The sequence below is a fragment of the Bufo gargarizans genome, chromosome 6 (assembly GCF_014858855.1).
Source record: "Bufo gargarizans isolate SCDJY-AF-19 chromosome 6, ASM1485885v1, whole genome shotgun sequence".
In the NCBI taxonomy this organism is placed as follows: domain Eukaryota; kingdom Metazoa; phylum Chordata; class Amphibia; order Anura; family Bufonidae; genus Bufo; species Bufo gargarizans.
The window spans coordinates 72,354,643-72,373,886 of NC_058085.1; the positions used below are offsets into that span (position 1 = coordinate 72,354,643).

The 19,244-nt window shown below is 43.5% G+C and overlaps 1 protein-coding gene across 1 annotated transcript in view; it reads right to left on the bottom strand.

Annotated features, from left to right (window-relative positions):
- Positions 1-10,696, bottom strand: part of LOC122941568 (BPI fold-containing family C protein-like) — a 34,158-nt gene extending 23,462 nt beyond the window's left edge. The window contains exons 1-2 of the mRNA XM_044298900.1: positions 10,572-10,696; positions 3,002-3,130 (exon numbers count right to left, since the gene is read on the bottom strand). Of these exons, the coding sequence (XP_044154835.1) occupies positions 3,002-3,110 (109 nt within the window). The 5' untranslated portion in view covers positions 3,111-3,130; positions 10,572-10,696. The remainder of the gene's footprint in view (positions 1-3,001; positions 3,131-10,571) is intronic.
- Between the last annotated feature and the right edge of the window lie 8,548 nt (positions 10,697-19,244).

Here is a 19,244-nt window from a genome sequence, read left to right on the forward strand (position 1 = left end):
ACAGAGTATTTTTTAAGACATTCATTTCGCTCCACATCATCTTGTGATATCTCAAGCCAAGAAAAAAGGTAAGGAAGGACACATCTGTATGTTGGTGTATATTTGTAGTGCAAGAACATTTGCATATTGTTTGTGAGGCCTTCCTCTGGGAGCCCTGCTTCCATATTTCATAGGTAATATTGATAAGTTATTAGTGAAATTAGATTTTGTGCCCCATTAAGGACAGGTTCTTGCAGAATATGTTGGCACATAGAGAACTGCTTTGGAGCAACTCCAATATACAGTATGTGCACAATAAACATAATTTCACATCTGCTCTTAAGATATCTGACAGGTTATTCTGGCCGAGGAACAGACACCTGGCCCCCGATTTATCATACCTTCGCTCCAGATTTCTAGCGTCAAAAAGTTGAAAAAAAGGGCTTTTGCGACTATTTACATTTTTACACCACTCACTCCAATTTTGCAATGTGGGTGGAAAAGTAGGGGTGGTAAGCTTTGTTAATGAGTTTCACTCCAAATTTAGATCTAGGGATAAGCCAAATTTATCAAGTAGCATGAGACATTTGATAAATGGGATATAAAGTACTCCAACACAGACTCAAGCATAACTGACTTAAAATTTCCCCCTCATGATATATGTATCCCCCTGGAGTTCACTGGACATGGCCTAGCCGCATACTGCAGTTGGCTATAATGAGATCTGGTGGGAATTCGGCTGGTTTCCGATATGAGTGCCGGGCTTCAGCTAGACAAAAACCAGTGCATCTCAGTGGCCTTCGGCGGTGCACTGCCCTATCTGGCTACACAGCCTCTGCTGGAACAGCCTGCTGGATATCTTTACTGGAAATGTGAAAGTAGCCCAACAGGATTGGTGTTGCTTTGTTCTTTATACCTGTCATAGTGGTGCATGCTTGTGTAAAATAATTATCATACATTCCTTAAAATTGATGGCCTAGTCTTAGGATGGCTATCAATATTAGTTCAGTGGGGCTCATATTCTCAGAACCCCTGCCAGTCAGTTTTTAGAAGGGACAGTGGTGCACCCTCTTCATTATTTACCAGGCAAGGCTCTGAACTCTTAGTTGTGCCTGGTATTGCAGTTTTACTGAGAATTTGTCCAAATTAAGTGCATGAGACTGAGCTGCAATACCAGGCACAAGCACTATTACAGAGTATGGAATTGTGCCTAGTAAGCAATGAAATTCCCTTCAGACAGCAAATGGACAGGTGTGCCCATTAGTTCTGGTGACTAGTGTTGATTGAGCACAAAAGTGCTCGGGTGCTCGAGCACAATGGAAGTCAATGGGAGAAACCAGTCACCCCCTGCTCTGAAGTGGGGAGGGTGTCTGGTTCACATGAAAAGGTCAGAAATTGATGGAACTGGTTTGGGAACAGCATGGGGAGGATGTCTGGATGCATCTTGGACTCCCAGGTTGCTGCTGGGAACGATGTTGTCAGAGTAGTACGCCAATTTTACAGACTGGCAATAATGCGCACAAAACCGAAGATAAAATTGATTTTAGAGGAAAAATTAAGGGCGAGAGCCTGCTGCTTGATCTGACCATGGAAAAAAGTATGGGCGAGGGCCTGTTGCTGAGCTAACCATCTAAAACATTATGGGTGAGGGCCTGCTGCCGAGCTGACTAACTAAAAAAATTTGAGCGAGGGCCTGCTGCTGAGCTGACCATCTAAAACATTAGGGGTGAGGGTCTTCTGCTGAGCTGACTCTCTAAAACATTAGGGGCGAGTGCCTGCTGCTGAGCTGACCATTGAAAAAATTATGGTTGAAGGCCTGCTGCTGAGCTGATTATCGAAAAAATTATGGTTGAGGGTCTGCTGGTGAGCCGACTCTCTAAAACATTAGGGGCGAGGGGTAGTTACCCCATGAAATGAAGCACAATACCGGAGGATCAATAAGCGCTTAAAAAGAAAGAAAGACGCAAGGGATCAGTGAATTTTGGCTTATAAAAGCAAAAACCAGCCGGATATCTGCCTCCCTGGAAAGTCGACTCTTCTGGTAAAGTTTATCCCTGCGAGATATCCACTAAAGACGCAGAAGGAATATATTACCGATCGACTCCCAATACAGTACGGCTGTACATAATCACTGAGGATCCCGAATCCGCACTGAACTTAGTTGGAATCAAATCTCCACATACCGTATCGCTGCCTGTAAAGAATTTCATCACACGTGGGACGCCACCAGTGATGCAACAAAAGCTGGCATCACTTCATATATAACTGTGAGTAAAACAGCTCCGGCTTATTCCTAATAACAAGCAACAACATTGTAGCGATAATACAAGTGTTACGACTACTAAGTCGCACAGATACAAGTGACTATTCAAAAACTGTATCCAAATATCAAGTTCACCTTTACTATTGCGACCTTACCTATTGGGGTATTGATCGGGTTAAATAACCCGTTTGGAAAGACACTTTTTTACCATACAACAAACTTTGGTCAAAATACAGCATTGATACTATTGTATTTAACATTTTTATTGATTTTAGCTTGTGTATTTTAAGTATGTTTATTTAATAGTGTATATTACCAATAAATATTATATTAACTATCCGTGTGGAACCGAATAGTGGTGTGCCCTACTACTTTTCCCCTTGTTTTCCAATATTTTTAGAGGATCGGGTGAATCCTCTCTGTAGGAGCACCCATACCATTTTTTGATTATACAGGTGAGCCCTCTCTAAATATTCGTATATCTGAACCTGTACCAGTTTGTTTTAATGGGAGGCGCAGACATACTATGTCTCACGTGGATACACAGACGGACAGGCCATCACATTCTAATGGTGACCACAATGTTGTATCCGATCACTTGGGTCTCGAAGCCAAGCACAGTTTCTGTGTGATGTCTCTACCATAGTTAGTTTCTACAGTAAGTTCAAATCCTTATAGATATGAGCCATTTAGCTCAGGAAAAACTTGATTCTGCACTGGATAACTACAATATAGACACATCAGAAGTTTGATACGTACCACCTTTTAGGCCATAGTCTGTGATTTGAATCGTGGCCCCGGGATTGTCTCCAAAACAAATGGTGGACAGGGTCAACAGAAGGAATGTGATACAGGGAACCCACATCATTGTTCTTTAATATCTGGCAACTGAAATACAACCAAAAATAATTGTTAGGACTAAGAACACATAAAAATCATGATTAAATCAGCTTTGATTATTTGCCCCCCAATAAATGAGAATAATGGCAACCTCTTTCCACTGATGTCTATGGTTCAAGAGTAACCTGAACATTTTTTATTATGGCGAGTCGTTTACAGGCATGTGTGACGGGGGGCACGGTCAGCAGATCATGTGAACAAAGCTTGGATCAAGGTGAATTGGGCGGTGGGAAGGTTCATGGCACAAAATGGGGCTGTCGCAGTTAGGCATGCTGATTTGGAGCAAGGGTCAGGGGCTTTTTGGCTTAGCGATGGGGTCCATCTTAATGCAGTCGGCATAGATCTATGGTGTCTTGGATTGCATGGGGGCATAGAAACGGCTTTGGGAGTGTGGAGGGACGCGCAGTCATAAGGGCTCAAGCCTGCACATTCTGGTGGCGGGAGGTCCTTGGAGTTGGTGGAATATCAGGTTCTGGAGGATGGAAGGGCTCCATGGTTGGGGCTGGACTCCCATGGTTGTATTTTCGGGGCAGGTTTTTAGGTCCATCAGTGGTGCCTCCGAGCTGGCGCTCATCGGCTGGGGGCAAGATGGAGTACCCCGTGGAGAAGGATTTACCAAAACAGTTGGGGCTTTGAGGACCTCCCTCGTCGTTATTATATGTTATACATATGTTGGGGGGGTGTGGTGTCATATGTACAGATAATTTATTGGGAAATTTACATATATAATAATAAAACGGCTGCTGTGGCCGATTCAATCCAACCGGGTGTTTGTGTCGTTATTTGGAACATGGCAGTGGGTCAGGGTAGCGAGCATGATGGCCAATATCTTCGTCATGTGCACTGCAGCTCAATACCATTCCCTTGAATGGGACTGAGCTGCAGGAAGACCATGTAACCAATGGATATGATGTCACAGGCTGAGGATTTTATGCTGGACTGTGGTATTTGATTCTGTTAGGGCAGTATTTTGTGCTGCACTACAGTATTGCTGGGGTCAGGATGTCACTTTTAAGGTTTTTTCCAGAGTTACTTTAAAGAGGATCTTTCATATTTTTTTATTAATTAAGATAAATACCTTTACTTGCGGGGTACCCCCTACTGATGCTGCCATCCTGCCTGATTTTTTTAAATATCACTCCTTTTGCCCCGCTGTGCCCCCCTGTATTTTTTACGCTCAGTATGCTAATACTGAGCATTGGTACAGGGAGGAGGAGATGCCAGGGTTTCTCAATGAGTGTCTCTTTCTCCCTGGCTGTGCCGCGATCCAATCACAGTGGAGAACGTCACAGCCAGGGAAAAGGAGACGCCCATTCAGAAACCCTGGCGTCTCCTCCTCCCTGTACTGATGCTCAGTATTAGCATACTGAATGGGAAAAATATAGGGGGTATAGGGATTTCCCAAAGGGTAGCCTTCAGATAAATACACACCAGCCTTTTAGTGGTGGAAATTAAAGTAATAAATGTATTTTATTGTTGGCAATGAAAAATTATAGTGGATGGCACTCCTTGTGTGTCGCTGTTGGTGCTCAGTGGAAAGGGTCAATCAAAATATGTAGAAACCACGGCACTCAATATTAAATTATCAAAATTAGTTCATTTATTAATTGTCCATCCCAGGTAGGATCATTTATAATGCAAATGGCCAACAATATCGTTTCGGTCCAGCAGGACCTTGTTCACGGCCTTACTGCAGGTGATCTGGAGGCATCGGGAGTCCTCCCGATGCCTCCAGATCACCGGCAGTAAGGCCGTGAACAAGGTCCTGCTGGACCGAAACGATATTGTTGGCCATTTGCATTATAAATGATCCTACCTGGGATGGACAATTAATAAATGAACTAATTTTGATAATCTAATATTGAGTGCCGTGGTTTCTACATATTTTTATTGTTGGCACACCACAATTCAACAGGCGGTAGTGATCAGCTTACTTTAGCTGACATGTAAAGAAAAACAATTCGGTCTTGAATCTGAACAATCAAGTTTTAGGGCACAGTACCGTACTCCCCACGGAGTGGATGGGAACCTTGCTTTGTCCTTTGTCTCTCGGCAGAGACCCTCTGGTTTTCACTCGGCTCCAAAAACACACAGTTACACAGAGCTCCACCATCAGCCAGGTAATCATCACCCCTGACCCTGCTGGCTGACTTTTTGTAAGCCCGTCAAAACCCGGCCTGGACCATGGGGAACAGCCACCCACCCTGCACTTTGGCTGCTCTCAGTAAGAGCTGGCCCGGATTAGCTTTTCACAGCTATGCAAACTATCAAAGTGTCCATCAGCAACTGCTGTGGACATATGCACTTCTGGCTCCTACTTCACCGAGGCCAGGATCCTCAGTGACACATATCTCCCATCTATGATGGTCCCTTATGCCTTTCTCCAGGGGGCACATCGGGGCGTAGGAGCGATTATTATTTTTTTTAAACAGGCAGGGTGGCAGCATCAGCGGGGGTACTCCGCAAGTAAATGTATTTATCTCAATTAATACAAAAACATAAAAAGGTCCTCTTTAAGTTCCCAGTCTGCCCTGCATGTGATCAGTGGGGTCCCCCCTACTGATCAGATACCGATCTCCTATGTGTATCCTCCTGTAGATAGTTGATAAGATTATTATTATTGGACAGCTACTTTAATCACTGTTCTGACCTGACTATTCATTTAAGGTGACCATACACAGCGCGTATACTAGTGAGCGCTTCAAATATGTCCAGTCTGCAGGAGGAATGAAGCTCCTCTGTGCTTGTTCTTCTCCGGGCATGCACTGCCTGTCCTGACTGCGTACAGGTAGCTGAGAATGCAGGGGACACTGCCGGACGCAGAGAGGAGTGGGGGTGCACGAGAGATCTAATAGGGGTCTGATCTAAGGTCTGACATGGGGGGTGGGGAATCTGACATGGAGTCCGTTCTGAGGTCTGATACTTGGGGGGTCTGAGATGGGGTTCTGATCTGAGGTCTGATATGGGGGGGGTGTCTAACATGGAGTCCTGATCTGAGGTCTGATACTTGGGGGGTCTGGCATGGAGGTCTAATAGGGGTCTGATCCCAGATATGATATGGGGGGATGGTCTGACATGGAGTCATGATCTGAGGTCTGATGGGGGGTTTGATATGGAGGTCTAAAGGGGATCTGATCTCAGGTCTGATATGGGGGTCTCACATGGAGATTTAAAGCGGGTCTGATATAGGGGGGGCTCTGACATGGGTTCCTGATCTGAGGTCTGATATGGGGGTCTCACATGGAGGTCTAAAGGGGATCAAACATGGAGTCCTGATCTAATGTCTGACATGCAGGTCTAATAGGGATCTGATCTGAGGTCTAAAATGGGGGGCGGGGGAGGTTTCTGACATGGAGGTCTAATGGGGATCTGAGGTTTGATATTAGGGAAGGGGGTCTGACAGAACAGTCTAATGGGGGGCTGATCTGAGGTTTGAAATGGGGGGGGGGGGGTATTACATGAAGGTCTGATGAAGTCTCATTTGATATGGGGGTCTGATCTGAGGATCTGATGTGGGGTTCTGAGGATGTATGATGGCAGTCTAATTTGAGGATCTGATATGGGGGTCTGATCATAATGGTAAGGGGGTATTTTTTGCAGTGGTGCACATTGTAAGGGGGTATTTGTACTGGTACACATTATAGAGGTATTTTTGTACTGGCATACACTATAAGGGGGTATTTTTGTACTGGAACACATTAGGGGGTATTTTGAGAGCACTGTGAGCAAATTGTTATTGAGGGGTACTAGCATTTTCAGGGGGACTGTTTCTGCAATATCGTACTGGGGAGCACAGGGGCACAGTATTGAGGGTGACAGGAAAGAGAGCAGACCTCACTGGATGTAAGAGGTATGTGCTGCTGTATAACCCTGTATGTTTTGTAGCGTGGTATGTAATGTTTTCTAAGTATATCTTTAACAGTAAGACTGGAGGAAAGGGGTTAAATTAAGAGTTTGGCATGGGGGGTTGCCGTTTAAATTTTTACCTCAGGCAGCAGAAAGGCTAAGTGCTCCCCTGCCCCTTGCACAAAGCAAAGGGAAAGAGACCCAAGCTGAACTCTTGCATCAGGGCCCATGAGCCTTTAGCTATGCCCCTGCTCAGTATAGCTCAACTCTTGTCAAACCGATAAGAATATGGCTTAAATGCGTGTTTTTGAGGTCAAGAGATCAGAAATAAGAACTACACATGAACCGTCAGATGACAGGATTCAAAGAAAACAGACTGTGACAGCTTGCAATCAGACTGATTTTTAACCCTTGTTACTTTGAAATGGCTTACTTTGAAAGAAAGAATTGCTATTGAAGGTGTGCATAGTATTTTCAATTTCACCTGATGAATGATATGCAAATTGGCTCTCTTTCAAAAAGGAAGAGAATATTGTGCCTCTAGTGCCACCATTTTGAAAGTAGCTATTAGTGTTGAATGAAGTGAAGTATTTCTGTCTGAAATTCGTGGTAATGAATCTGTTTTTTTTTTAAATGTCGGCTGCATGTGTTACAAAGCAAAACTAAGTGTAGCGAGAAGTCCAGGAATGCAAGATCACCCATAATGCCGTTCAGCCAGCCAGTCTGCAGATAGCCATTCCCTTTGATATCACAGCCCTATAAAACCCCTCAACCCGTGCAGTTTACACCATTGTCCTGTGAGCTGAGCATAAGGAGAGACGTGACAAGTACTCATACATTAGGGATAGTGTTGCTGAAGACGATTAATAGAAGAATATTGGAGAGGGAAAGTGCAGGGAGACTTATTCTGCAAGATATGTAATTCAAAATTAATAAGATGGATGCCTTTATTATTCCACTGCCATTGTGCCAACCAATACCTTCCAATCTGCACCCCTTAGGCCTCTTTCACACGAGCGTGTCCGGATAAGGTCTAGATGCGTTGCGGCAAACCCGCGCAAGTAGGTACCCAATTGCAGTCAGTTTCGACTGCGATTGCGTTCCGTTGTTCAGTTTTTATAGCGCGGGTGCAATGTGTTTTGCACGCACGTTATATAAAACTGACTGTGGTACCCAGACCCGAACTTCAAGGTTCAAGGTTGTGTAGATTGTAATATTTTCCCTTATAACATGCTTATAAGGGAAAATAATAGCATTCTGAATACAGAATGCATAGTACAATAGGGCTGGAGGGGTTAAAAAAAAAAAAAAAAAAATTTAACTCACCTTAATCCACTTGTTCGCGCATCCGACATCTCTTTTGTCTTCATCTGTGAGGAAAAGGACCTTTGATGACGTCACTACGCTCATCACATGATCCATCACCATGGTGATGGATCATGTGATGGACCATGTGATGAGCGTAGTGACGTCATCAAAGGTCCTTTTCCTCACAGATGAAGACAGAAGAGATGCCGGCTGCGCGAACAAGTGGATTAAGGTGAGTTAAATAAAAAAATATTTAACCCCTCCAGCCCTATTTTACTTAGCATTCTGTATTCAGAATGCTATTATTTTCCCTTATAACCATGTTATAACATGGTTATAAGGGAAAATAATAATGATCGGGTCCCCATCCCGATCGTCTCCTAGCAACCGTGTGTGAAAATCGCACTGCATCCGCACTTGCTTGCGGATGCTTGCGATTTTCACACAGCCCCATTCACTTCTATGGGGCCTGCGTCGCGTGACAAACGCACAAAATAGAGCTTGCAATGCACAAATAATGCGTAAAAATCACTGCTCATGTGCACAGCCCAATAGAAATTAATGGGTCCGGATTCAGTGCGGGTTTAATGCGTTCACCTCACGCATTGCACCCACGCAGAAAACTCGCCCGTGTGAAAGGGGCCTTAGGTAACGTGAACTCATGGCACCCGCACTGAATCTTGACCCATTCATTTCAATGTGTCTGTGTACATGAGAGTTGTTTTTCACGCATCACTTGTGCGTTGCGTGAAAATCGTAGCATGTTCTATATTCAGCGTTTTTCACACAGCCCCGGCCCCATAGAAGTGAATGGAGCTGCGTCAAAAATGCATTGCATCTGCAAGCAAGTGCGGGTGCGATGCATTTTTTACTGATGGTTGCTAAGAGATGATGTTTATAAACATTCAGTTTTTTATCACGCGCGTGAAAAACGCATCAAAACGCACCCGCGCGGAAAAAACTGAATGCAATCGCAGAAAAAACTGACTGAACTAGCTTGCAGAATGGTGCGAGTTTCACTGAACGCACCCTGAACTCGTCCGGAGCCAATCTGTCACGTGGGAAAGAGGCCTTAGGGGGGGGGGGCACGTCTTAATAATGACCATTCTCATCTTTTGCTGCCTTTACTTATTCCAAATCATCCTTCAAAGTCGACAGGAAGATCATGAGAGGAAAGTCAGCAAAATGCAGAGAGAGGAGCTGGATGTTCCTGATAACATATTCTCATCAATATTAGGTGATATGAAAAGGAGGAAAAGCAGATGGTGAAGAAAGGCTCCCACTTGTAGGACGGAAGAGCTCTGGGGTTGGAGAAGTGGGTATGCTAGAGCTGATTAATATTGATTCTGTGTTTACTGTCAAATAACCTGCAGGAGATTGCAAGCCAGAACAACAATATGTATATTGTCCCCCACCTAACCAGCCAAACGCCATACCAGCAATAGCTCCTGTTTAAAGGTGCTGCGTGGCCATTAACAATGAAGAAGGACTATACAGTGCAGTCATTATTAAATAAAAGGCAGCTAATTGGCCACGCAGCTCTTTACCGCAGCATGGCCACAACCCGCCCACAGCATGGCCTCTCCGTGTGGCCATACCCTAAGGCAGAGTGGCCTGGGTATACTTGGTTTATAGCGAATCGTGACAAATTAATTCAGAATGAATCAACTTTCTTGGCGAACTTTGGTGAAGTTGCCGAGTCGAATTTTTCAAAGCTTTGCTCATCTCTAGTAGCTATCCTATAAATCAATGTCTGACCCTGTCTCATAGGATAGATATCCACCACCAGAGGCACAGCTTTTTCTTTTTTTGGAGAGCTACTGTGCATACCTTTTTCCCATAGGAGCACTATGTGACCTACAAGACTCCTTATACTTGCTAGGTGCTTTCCACAAGGAAAAATAGTAACCCCCAGAACCTATTGAGTATTGAATAATCAATTTGGTTGAAATTATTCATTTTAATTAATCGACTTTAGACTTATGTTTATGGGTTCCTTCAGCATAGAACCACAAGGTAAGGCTTCTGCATTTAATTTTCAAAGTCAAAAACAGAAGTGGATCATAAATGGAGAGAAAGTATAAAGGACTGAGAAAACTTCTCTTATTAATTCACTCCTGGATGTGGCTTCCAAAAACAGCATGCAGAAACCTGGCCGTGTGGCTGTATCCTAATTGGTTGAATGTCTATGTTTGTGTCTTCTTATCCAGCCTATGATCTTACCTTGGATCCAGCTATGTTCCTGAAGAAGACAAATCTAAGCCTGGGTACGTACCTGTATGCAAACCACAAGTGATGTTCCTCACTCCAGTGTCATCTGCTTCTGATTTGTGAAGATCACAGACAGTCAGCTAATAAAAGTTGAAAGCAATGACTGTTCTTGTTCTTCTTCTTTTGTTTTGGGCGTGGAAATAGGGAGGAGTTAGCTGCATGTGATGTGACATTACTTTCCTATTTCTAACAGTGCAATAAAAACAATAGAACGTGATACATATCAAACAATTGCTTTGAGTCTGATGATCTACATCTCTGGACACTCTTGGATGTTCATATTTATGACAAGATCTGTAATTAAACACTTCCAAAGTACTTTGACTGTTTAAACAGTTGAACATGGGCACACGTTCCTTGGTCATTATGACTGATACATTATGGCATACATACATAGCTTTGTGGATGATCATTCAGTATATGATGTATATAAACCTTTTTATGAACGGGATAATACCAGGGCTGTGGAGTAAGCCAAACTTCTAACTTTAAATTCTCTAAGTTTCCACGCTTTGACTCATTCATTTTGCTCATTTTGGTATAATAATTGCTTATACCAAATTTAGGTCTCATGCACATGACCATATTTTTCTTCAGTGTGCTATCTTTTGAAATTGAAAGGACAGTGACCCATAGTCAATGGGGCTATTAACACGGATCCGTGTGCCAGATCTGAGATTTCTTTTTTATCACTTAGGCCTCTTTCACACGACCGTTTTTTTTTTCCGTTTTGCGGGCCGTTTTTTGCGGTCCGTATACGGTCCGTATACGGAACCATTCATTTCAATGGTTCCGCAAAAAAAACGGAATGTACTCCGTGTGCATTCCGTTTCCGTATTTCCGTTTTTCCGTTCCGTTTAAAGATAGAACATGTCCTATATTTGGCCGCAAATCACGTTCCGTGGCTCCATTAAAGTCTATGGGTCCGCAAAAAAACGGAATGCATACGGAAATGCATCCGTATGTCTTCCGTATCCGTTCCGTTTTTTGCGGAACCATCTATTGAAAAAGTTATGCCCAGCCCAATTTTTTATATGAAATTACTGTATACTGTATTTGCCATACGGAAAAACGGAACGGAACAACGGAACGGAAACGGAACCACAACGGAAGCAAAAAACGGAACAACGGATCCGTGAAAAACGGCCCGCAAAACACTGAAATGGACATACTGTCGTGTGAAAGAGGCCTTACTCTGACTCCAAAACTTTTTCTGGCTCCATGGCTCTGACTCCACAGCTTTGATTTTACCCCCTAGTCTATTCATTTTTTTTTTTTTTGCTAAGCTGTCCGATAGATTCTTCTCTTCATTGCATATTGATACATGGTAAATGTAAATCAATGAATGTCTTCTTAGGCTACTTTCACACTAGCGTTCGGCTGTCCGCCCGTGAGCTCCGTTTGAAGGGGCTCACAAGCGGCCCCGAATGCATCCGTCCAGCCCTAATGCATTCTGACTGGATGCGGATCCGCTCAGAATGCCTCAGTCTGGCGGCGTTCAGCCTCCGCTCCGCTCAGCAAGCGGACACCTGAACGCTGCTTGCAGCGTTCAGGTGTCCGCCTGGCCGTGCGGAGGCAAGCGGATCCGTCCAGACTTACAATGTAAGTCAATGGGGACGGATCCGTTTGAAGATGACACAATATGGCTCAATCTACAAACGGATCCGTCCCCATTGACTTTCAATGTAAAAGTCTGGACGGATCCGTTCAGGCTAATTTCACACTTAGACATTTTTTGACAATATAATGCAGACGGATCCGCTCTGAACGCTAGTGTGAAAGTAGCCTTAGTCCTTATATTGGTTTTAATGGTTTGATACTTTCTTAGTTCTCATGCACACAGTGTGTGGTGCCATATAATACAGAAAACACAACTTCAATAGGTGGTTGTCACACCAAAATGCAGAAATTGTTCACAAATATGCCATACCACCTGAGATACTTGCTCAAAGTAAGAACAATAAGTAAATAAAACGTCACTTTTAGGCTACTTTCACACCAGCCTTTTCGCTGGATCCGTCATGGATCAGCAAAAACGTTGCATATTGGATCATATGTCCACATGGGATATCTAGGTATCAACCAGCCCCACCTTCAGGCGTCACTTGTTCCTTTCCACCACAATTTTGGAGAAGTGGAGGGTGGGACAGTTACTGCCTTTGATTAGTTCTTTCTTTACCCTGTGTATGTACCCCCTGGTGAACCCAAATGCTGTGGGGGAAACGCGTTGGGGTAACAGTGTACTTATTGTGTTTTTTTTAGGGCGTTTTAGGATAGGCACGGGGACAGAGGATTTCCACCATCAGGGGATGCCTCCGGGCTGAGGACTAATTAGGACCTTTGTAGGGAAAGGACCTTGCCTCCTATGGTGGTATCCTCGCATATACCTACTTCTGGACCCATTGTGTATCTGAATAAGTTTTTTTTCCTCTATTTCATTATTTAGTTATATTGACCAATAAGGGTCATTTTAAGGATATCAATAAAAGTATATTTTTTTAAGGGTTCTATTATTATTTTTTCAGTTAGATTCTATAGCACAATAAAAAATGAAATGTCATCAATAAACATAGACCCAACAAGCACTTAGGTGGATCAGCCCCAACTAATCGGGATACCTAAATCCCTGGGTTGAACATACAGTGGTCCAAATGTGAAAGAGGAATAGCCAGTGCACATATTTAAAAATAAATGTTCTTAACAGATCATATAGATTAGACAGAGGTGGAGATGGATATAACTCCAGCCATATAGTACCTCTGCACAGTACCTTGTAAATTGATTTTCACTGCTTATTGGGACATAGTGGGGGTCATTTATCAATCAGAAATACGCCTAAATTAGGCGTATTTCTGGCGCAGATTGTAGGACAAAGATCCTTTGTGCCGCAATCTGTGACTTCTCCCTGCTCACGCCAGGTCTAAAAAAGGGTATTTGAAGAAGATGGGTTGGCACTGCAGTTTGCACTTGTATATAGCAAAGAAGGACCGGCACTCACTTTCTTGATGATATGAAGAGATGTTTATTCAAGGCATAATAGCATCATCAGTGACTAGTTTCAGGTCAAGCCTGAGCCTTTTTCAAACAGCAAACTTTTTGCAGTTTGAAAAGGGTCAGGCTTGAGCCGAAACTAGTCACTGATGATGCTATCATGCCTTGAATAAACGTCTATTCATATCATCAAGAAAGTGAGTGCCGGTCCTTCTTCGCTATATAGGTCTAAAAAAGGGGTCATGGGCGGGGAAGAGGACTATTTACCATTTTCTACACCTGTTTTAGGTTCAGAAATGGCCTAAATGTAAGACAGCTAGGAGGCTGTCTTACATTCAGAAGTATTTTCACATCTAAGACAATAACCTGCCAGAAGGTGTGGTCCAAAAAATGGTGTCTAAACATACAAGTACTCACAGATGACCGCCATTAAAACATAGCCTTTATTCAATATCAAATTAAAATAACCCCCAATCCAAAAAAGATAAATAATTGCACTTACATAGAATAACAAAAAATAACAAAGAAGGGGGCAGTAATACATGGGTATAGACCGGTTTCTTTGTGGGTCTCTATCCCTAAGTCTTGCCCTATGTATTGACGCCCTGCCTACAAAACGGAATGGCCGCCCCGATAGGGGCGATCCCGTATCAGGGATTTGACCTCAAAGAGTATACAGTCCACCACAAAACAGTATCACAAAGTAATGCCTTATTGAAATTTCAGATAATTTCAATATGTTAGATGGTTTATAATGATAACCCTGTTCCAATGCGTTTCGCCCATTTAATTACAGGGCTCATCAGGGGACATTGTATTTACTTGATAGGAGAGTATACATAAAAGTGTCTCCAATTCTTTCAATATAATTGTCCTTTGGGTGGAATATCAATCAGCAAAATACGGTTGTGATACAATGAGGCAGATAGATGCCAGCTATTTGATGTAGATATACATATAAATAGTGCCAAATATAGTTCTCCCCCCCCTTCCTGAAAAATGCTTATATCCAAATGGGTTTGGTTCTCAGGAATTAGAAGCAGATAATAGTATCCAAAGGTTGAATAGCAGATACATGCCTTATAAATGGACATGCAATGTCCATAGATAACATTATAGATAAATGACTTGCGTGCCCAAGGATAGCGTGTGGCGGCCAGCTCATCAGAAGGAGGTGGGGGCCCAGATACGCCTGGCGTTCACGATGGTGTCCCTCCTCAGAATGAGAGGCACGCTAGATTTATGGCGCCCGCCCGGGAGAGCGGCGTGTCACGTGACCGCCATGTGCACGTGATCGGGATACAGGTCACATGAAGAACACGTCAGTGGTCACGTGACTTGGAGACCCGATCACGTGACAGACAGGCCAGCAGAAAGGTTCTTGAGCAGCACATCCAGATAATGGATAATGAAGGAGGTAGTCACATGATCTATTAAATAGATGAATAAACGAAAGGTAAACAAAGAATAGGGTGGACAAAAAGGAACAAATAGGCAAAAAAATAAAAAAAAAGCCAGCATAATCCTCAGGGTAAGCAAAGATATAAAACTGGTGGTAGAAAGAAATCAGAAAATAAATATATGTATAAAAAATGATGGAGTTATTAATTGTATGATGGGGGCCAAAATTACATTTTTATGGGGAGTGGCTAGAAACTCCCTATCTACTAAAGGAAAAATAAAAAATAAAAGATGAAAAAAATGGAAGAAAATAAGGCCCCTCCAAAAAAAGGTTAGTTGGCTGGTAAATAATGAGAAGCATGCAAAATCATTACATTCATTTAATCCCAAAGGTGCTACTGTACTAAGAGTATAGATCCATCTTGATTCTTTTTGTTTTAGGATCTTATCCAGATCACCACCTCTAATCGAGTGTTTGATTGTTTCAATCATAGAAAAAATTTACTGATTTGATATTACCAGCATGGTGCTGCCATATATGTCTTACGAGTGGTTTATCCCGTTTATTACATATGTAGCCAATATGCTCCAAAATTCTCTTCTTGAACATTCTACATGTCTTCCCCACGTATTTTAATCCACATATACATTGTGCAAAATATACGACCCCTATGGTGTTGCAATTTGCAAAGGTGCAAATTAAGAAGTGGCGGTGAATCTGCCAAAGTTATGTAGAAGCCGGCACCTCTTGTTAACTCTGGCAGAGCCACCACCACCATGTATAGGGGTTATTAAGACCAGCGTCTAAAACGCCAGTCTTAATAAATGTGCCCCAGTATGTCCATAATATGACATCAGATAAAGCCAGTATTTTTCAACTGGATTCAATATGAATCAGACAGAAAACAACTCTGTATGGTTGAGTACAAGAGCCCTTAAAGGGGTTGTCCTCCAACCAGCGACATACACAGATCTTATAGGGCCTGTGAGGTGGTGACAGGAGTCATCTATGCGGGGCGATATGTGTCACCCAGAATGTTGCAGCAAGCATTCTAAAGCCGCTTGCTTACCAGGAATGTGCCTCCAAGGTTCCCGGCCTTGGCGGAGTAAAAGCCCTAGTTCAGGTGACCAAGTTAGCTGGTGGACACAGAAAATAGATAGTGTAGCTGGTTCAGCTAGTTCAGGGCGGGCTTTTACTGGGAACAGGCAATGTGTTGGGTGGGTGCCTGTTCCCCAGGTTTCAGTCCGGGACTTGAGGCATGCTCATGTCCAGGGATCCTATTTAATCCTGCTGCTAGATCTTAGATGTGTCTCAATCTGGAGGAAAGGCAGACAGTGTGAAGTATCACTGTCAGAGTGTGCTACAACTGTTTGACCCGGCTGCGATCCGTGGATTCTCACATGTGGATAGTCAAAGCTGTGGGATCCATGTAGCTACTGGCTGCGCTGCCTGTATCTGCATGGATCCCACAGCTTTGACTATCCACATGGGAGAAACCACGCTATCTGCATTAGCATGGACCCCACTGACTTGAGAAAGGAGTACACTTACTCCAAAACGCATTGTCGCTTATTACTAAATAAAAAAAAGATTTTATAAACATCCATTGAAGTCATGTTTGCGCCAAGAGGTATCACATTTGTGTACTGACTAGGTACATCTGACATCCCCCCACTGAATTAATATAAAAAGAAAAGTAATCTTATAGCTGCACAGGATTTGCTTTCTTATTGAAATGGTCTGTAAAGGTCCATTCACACGTCAGTAATGTGTTTTGCGGATCCACAAAACACGAAAACCGCACATCGCCGGCACTAATAGAATATGCCTATTCTTCTCCGCAATTGCGGATAAGAATAGGACATGCTCTATTTTTTTCGGGAACGGAATTCTGTATCCGGGCAGCACATTGTGCGGCCCCATAGAAATGAATGGGTCCGCAATTCCGCAAAATGGGGAACAGAATTGCGGACGTGTGAATGGGGCCTTAAAAGTAGCTATTTATTTATTTTGTGCATTGTGTTATTTTCTTGCTTGACTTCTTGGAAAAAGCTAGAGGGGCTGGGGAGAGGAAGTGGCAGGATTCAGAAGTGTCTGCTAAGTTGTTTACCTGAGGTGTCCTATGATCAGCCAGAGATCCAAGGCTTCATCCACAGTGAGCAAGGGACGCTTGTTGAAGATCTGCTTCCTACTAAAGAGGATCTGTAGTCTTCATTTATAATTAGGAGCTGATGAGATCAGAGGCCTGCCCTGAGGCCAGCGTTGGATCATCCATCAAGAAAACCAAGCTGCCATTCAGGCCTGCACCGGAGATCTCAGCCTGAAATATTGTCCACTTGGTTAAGCCTCATGCACACGTCCGTGGAACACGGACCGTGAGATACCGGCCTGGATTCTTGAGGAGTGCAGGAGCGCACGGCGTCATTGGTTGCTATGACGCTGTGCGCCCGCTGCTGTACAGTAATACACTCGTATTATCTATATGAGTGTATTACTGTACAGCAGCAGCAGCGCGAAGTGCACGGCGTCATAGCAACTAATGACGCCGTGCGCTCCTGCACTCAGCAGGAATCCAGGCCGGTATCTCAAAGTCTGTGTTCCACGGACGTGTGCATGAGGCTTTAGTGCGCACTTTGAATGAGACTTAATTCCTGAGCTCAGGTCCCTCCCTGGTGAGGACAAGTTTTGGCGCAGCCGGGATCCCAGGTACACAGACCCCAAATTTGGTGTTGATTCCCAGTGGTTCCGGTTCTCCGTGTTTGGTTAGGAGATCCTGCAGTATTTAGCGGCATTTAGGCAAAATATAAATCCTTAAAGGTACAGTACCTAAATTAGAGAATTCCTAGCTGGGGGTCCCACTTTAGACAATATTGTGCCACCACTTCAGTACACCGGAGCGCACCTCACTCTGTGTGGTCTGGCTGGATCATGGTGTACGTTATATTGTATATAGTTTTCTCCTCTAGAGTCAGTAAATTTATTTTGGTTCACACAGCTCACTGTCCGTGCATTCATTTTTGTGTGGTTCACTGTATCTCAACGGACTCCCTCGGGTCCCCCTCTTAAAGAACTACGGAGGCAGACAGCACACGGTGTGCTGTTCACATCTTTTGTGGTCCCATTGAAATGAACAGATGCAGACTCATTCATACGGTCACATGATTTAGTGCTGTATGGTGGCTTTTGCTGCTCTGCCTGTGGGCTGGTGGGGTCCAGTGCCATGGGGGCTTAGTCTGATAGCAGTTGTTTTGTTGGGCTGCTGGGTCTCATCAGCTGCAGGTGTTTCAGTGGTTGCCATGTGGCACTACGCCAAGTAAGAAGCTACGCATTTTGATCAAAATGTATACTTAAGTGCCTCAATAGAGATCTTAACAAATGATGCTGAGAAACAATAGGTAAATGCATGACGTGGGTGTGCGACCCATATCTTTTTCTCTACAGTCTACCACTTAAATAATGATGCTTTCAGTTTGGGTTAGAAGGACCGTGTTTCCCAGACCGAACACGCTCATGTTAAACTGGCCTACTACATGTGATTTCCAGTCTAACAGGTTTGATTTACTGCAGCATTGAAAAAACTATTTAACTATAAGTGGTAGAGAAATTGCAGTAATATATGTCTGTCTTGTGTATACGCTGATGGCACGCTCAATGTTATTAGCAAAGGTCACCAGGCAAACAGTATTTTCCTTGTCATGGAGCTTGTCATGATTCATGACATCAGATAATTTGATGTCATTTAAAAGGGTTGTCCACTTCAGCAAATGGCATTTATCATGTATACAACGTTAATACAGGACACTTACTAATGTATTGTGTCCATATTGATTCCTTTACTGGCTAGATTCATTTTTCCAACACATTATGCACTGCTCATTTTCATGGTTATGACCACCTTGCAATTCAGCAGTGGTGACTGTGCTTGCATGCTATAGAAAAAAGCACCTTCCTATGCGTGCTCCCACAGTCCTGGCCACCAAAGAGGCCGGTTCATTTTCCTTTGGTGTGCAAGCACTGTCACCGCTGATGGATTGCAGAGTGGTCATAACCATGAAAACAAGCAGTGTATAATGTGATGGAAAAATGAATCTAGCCAGTGATATTGATGCTCACAAGCAGAGCTTAGTTTTGTTCACCTGCTCCAAATTAGGTTATATGTAATACGTACACGGAAGTACTACACTGACACTGTATCAGGTCAAAGCTTAACTTTATTATGAAGTTACAAGCATTCTATACCCTTAGTTGAGGGGAGGGTCATACATGGACTCCTCCAATTGGCGA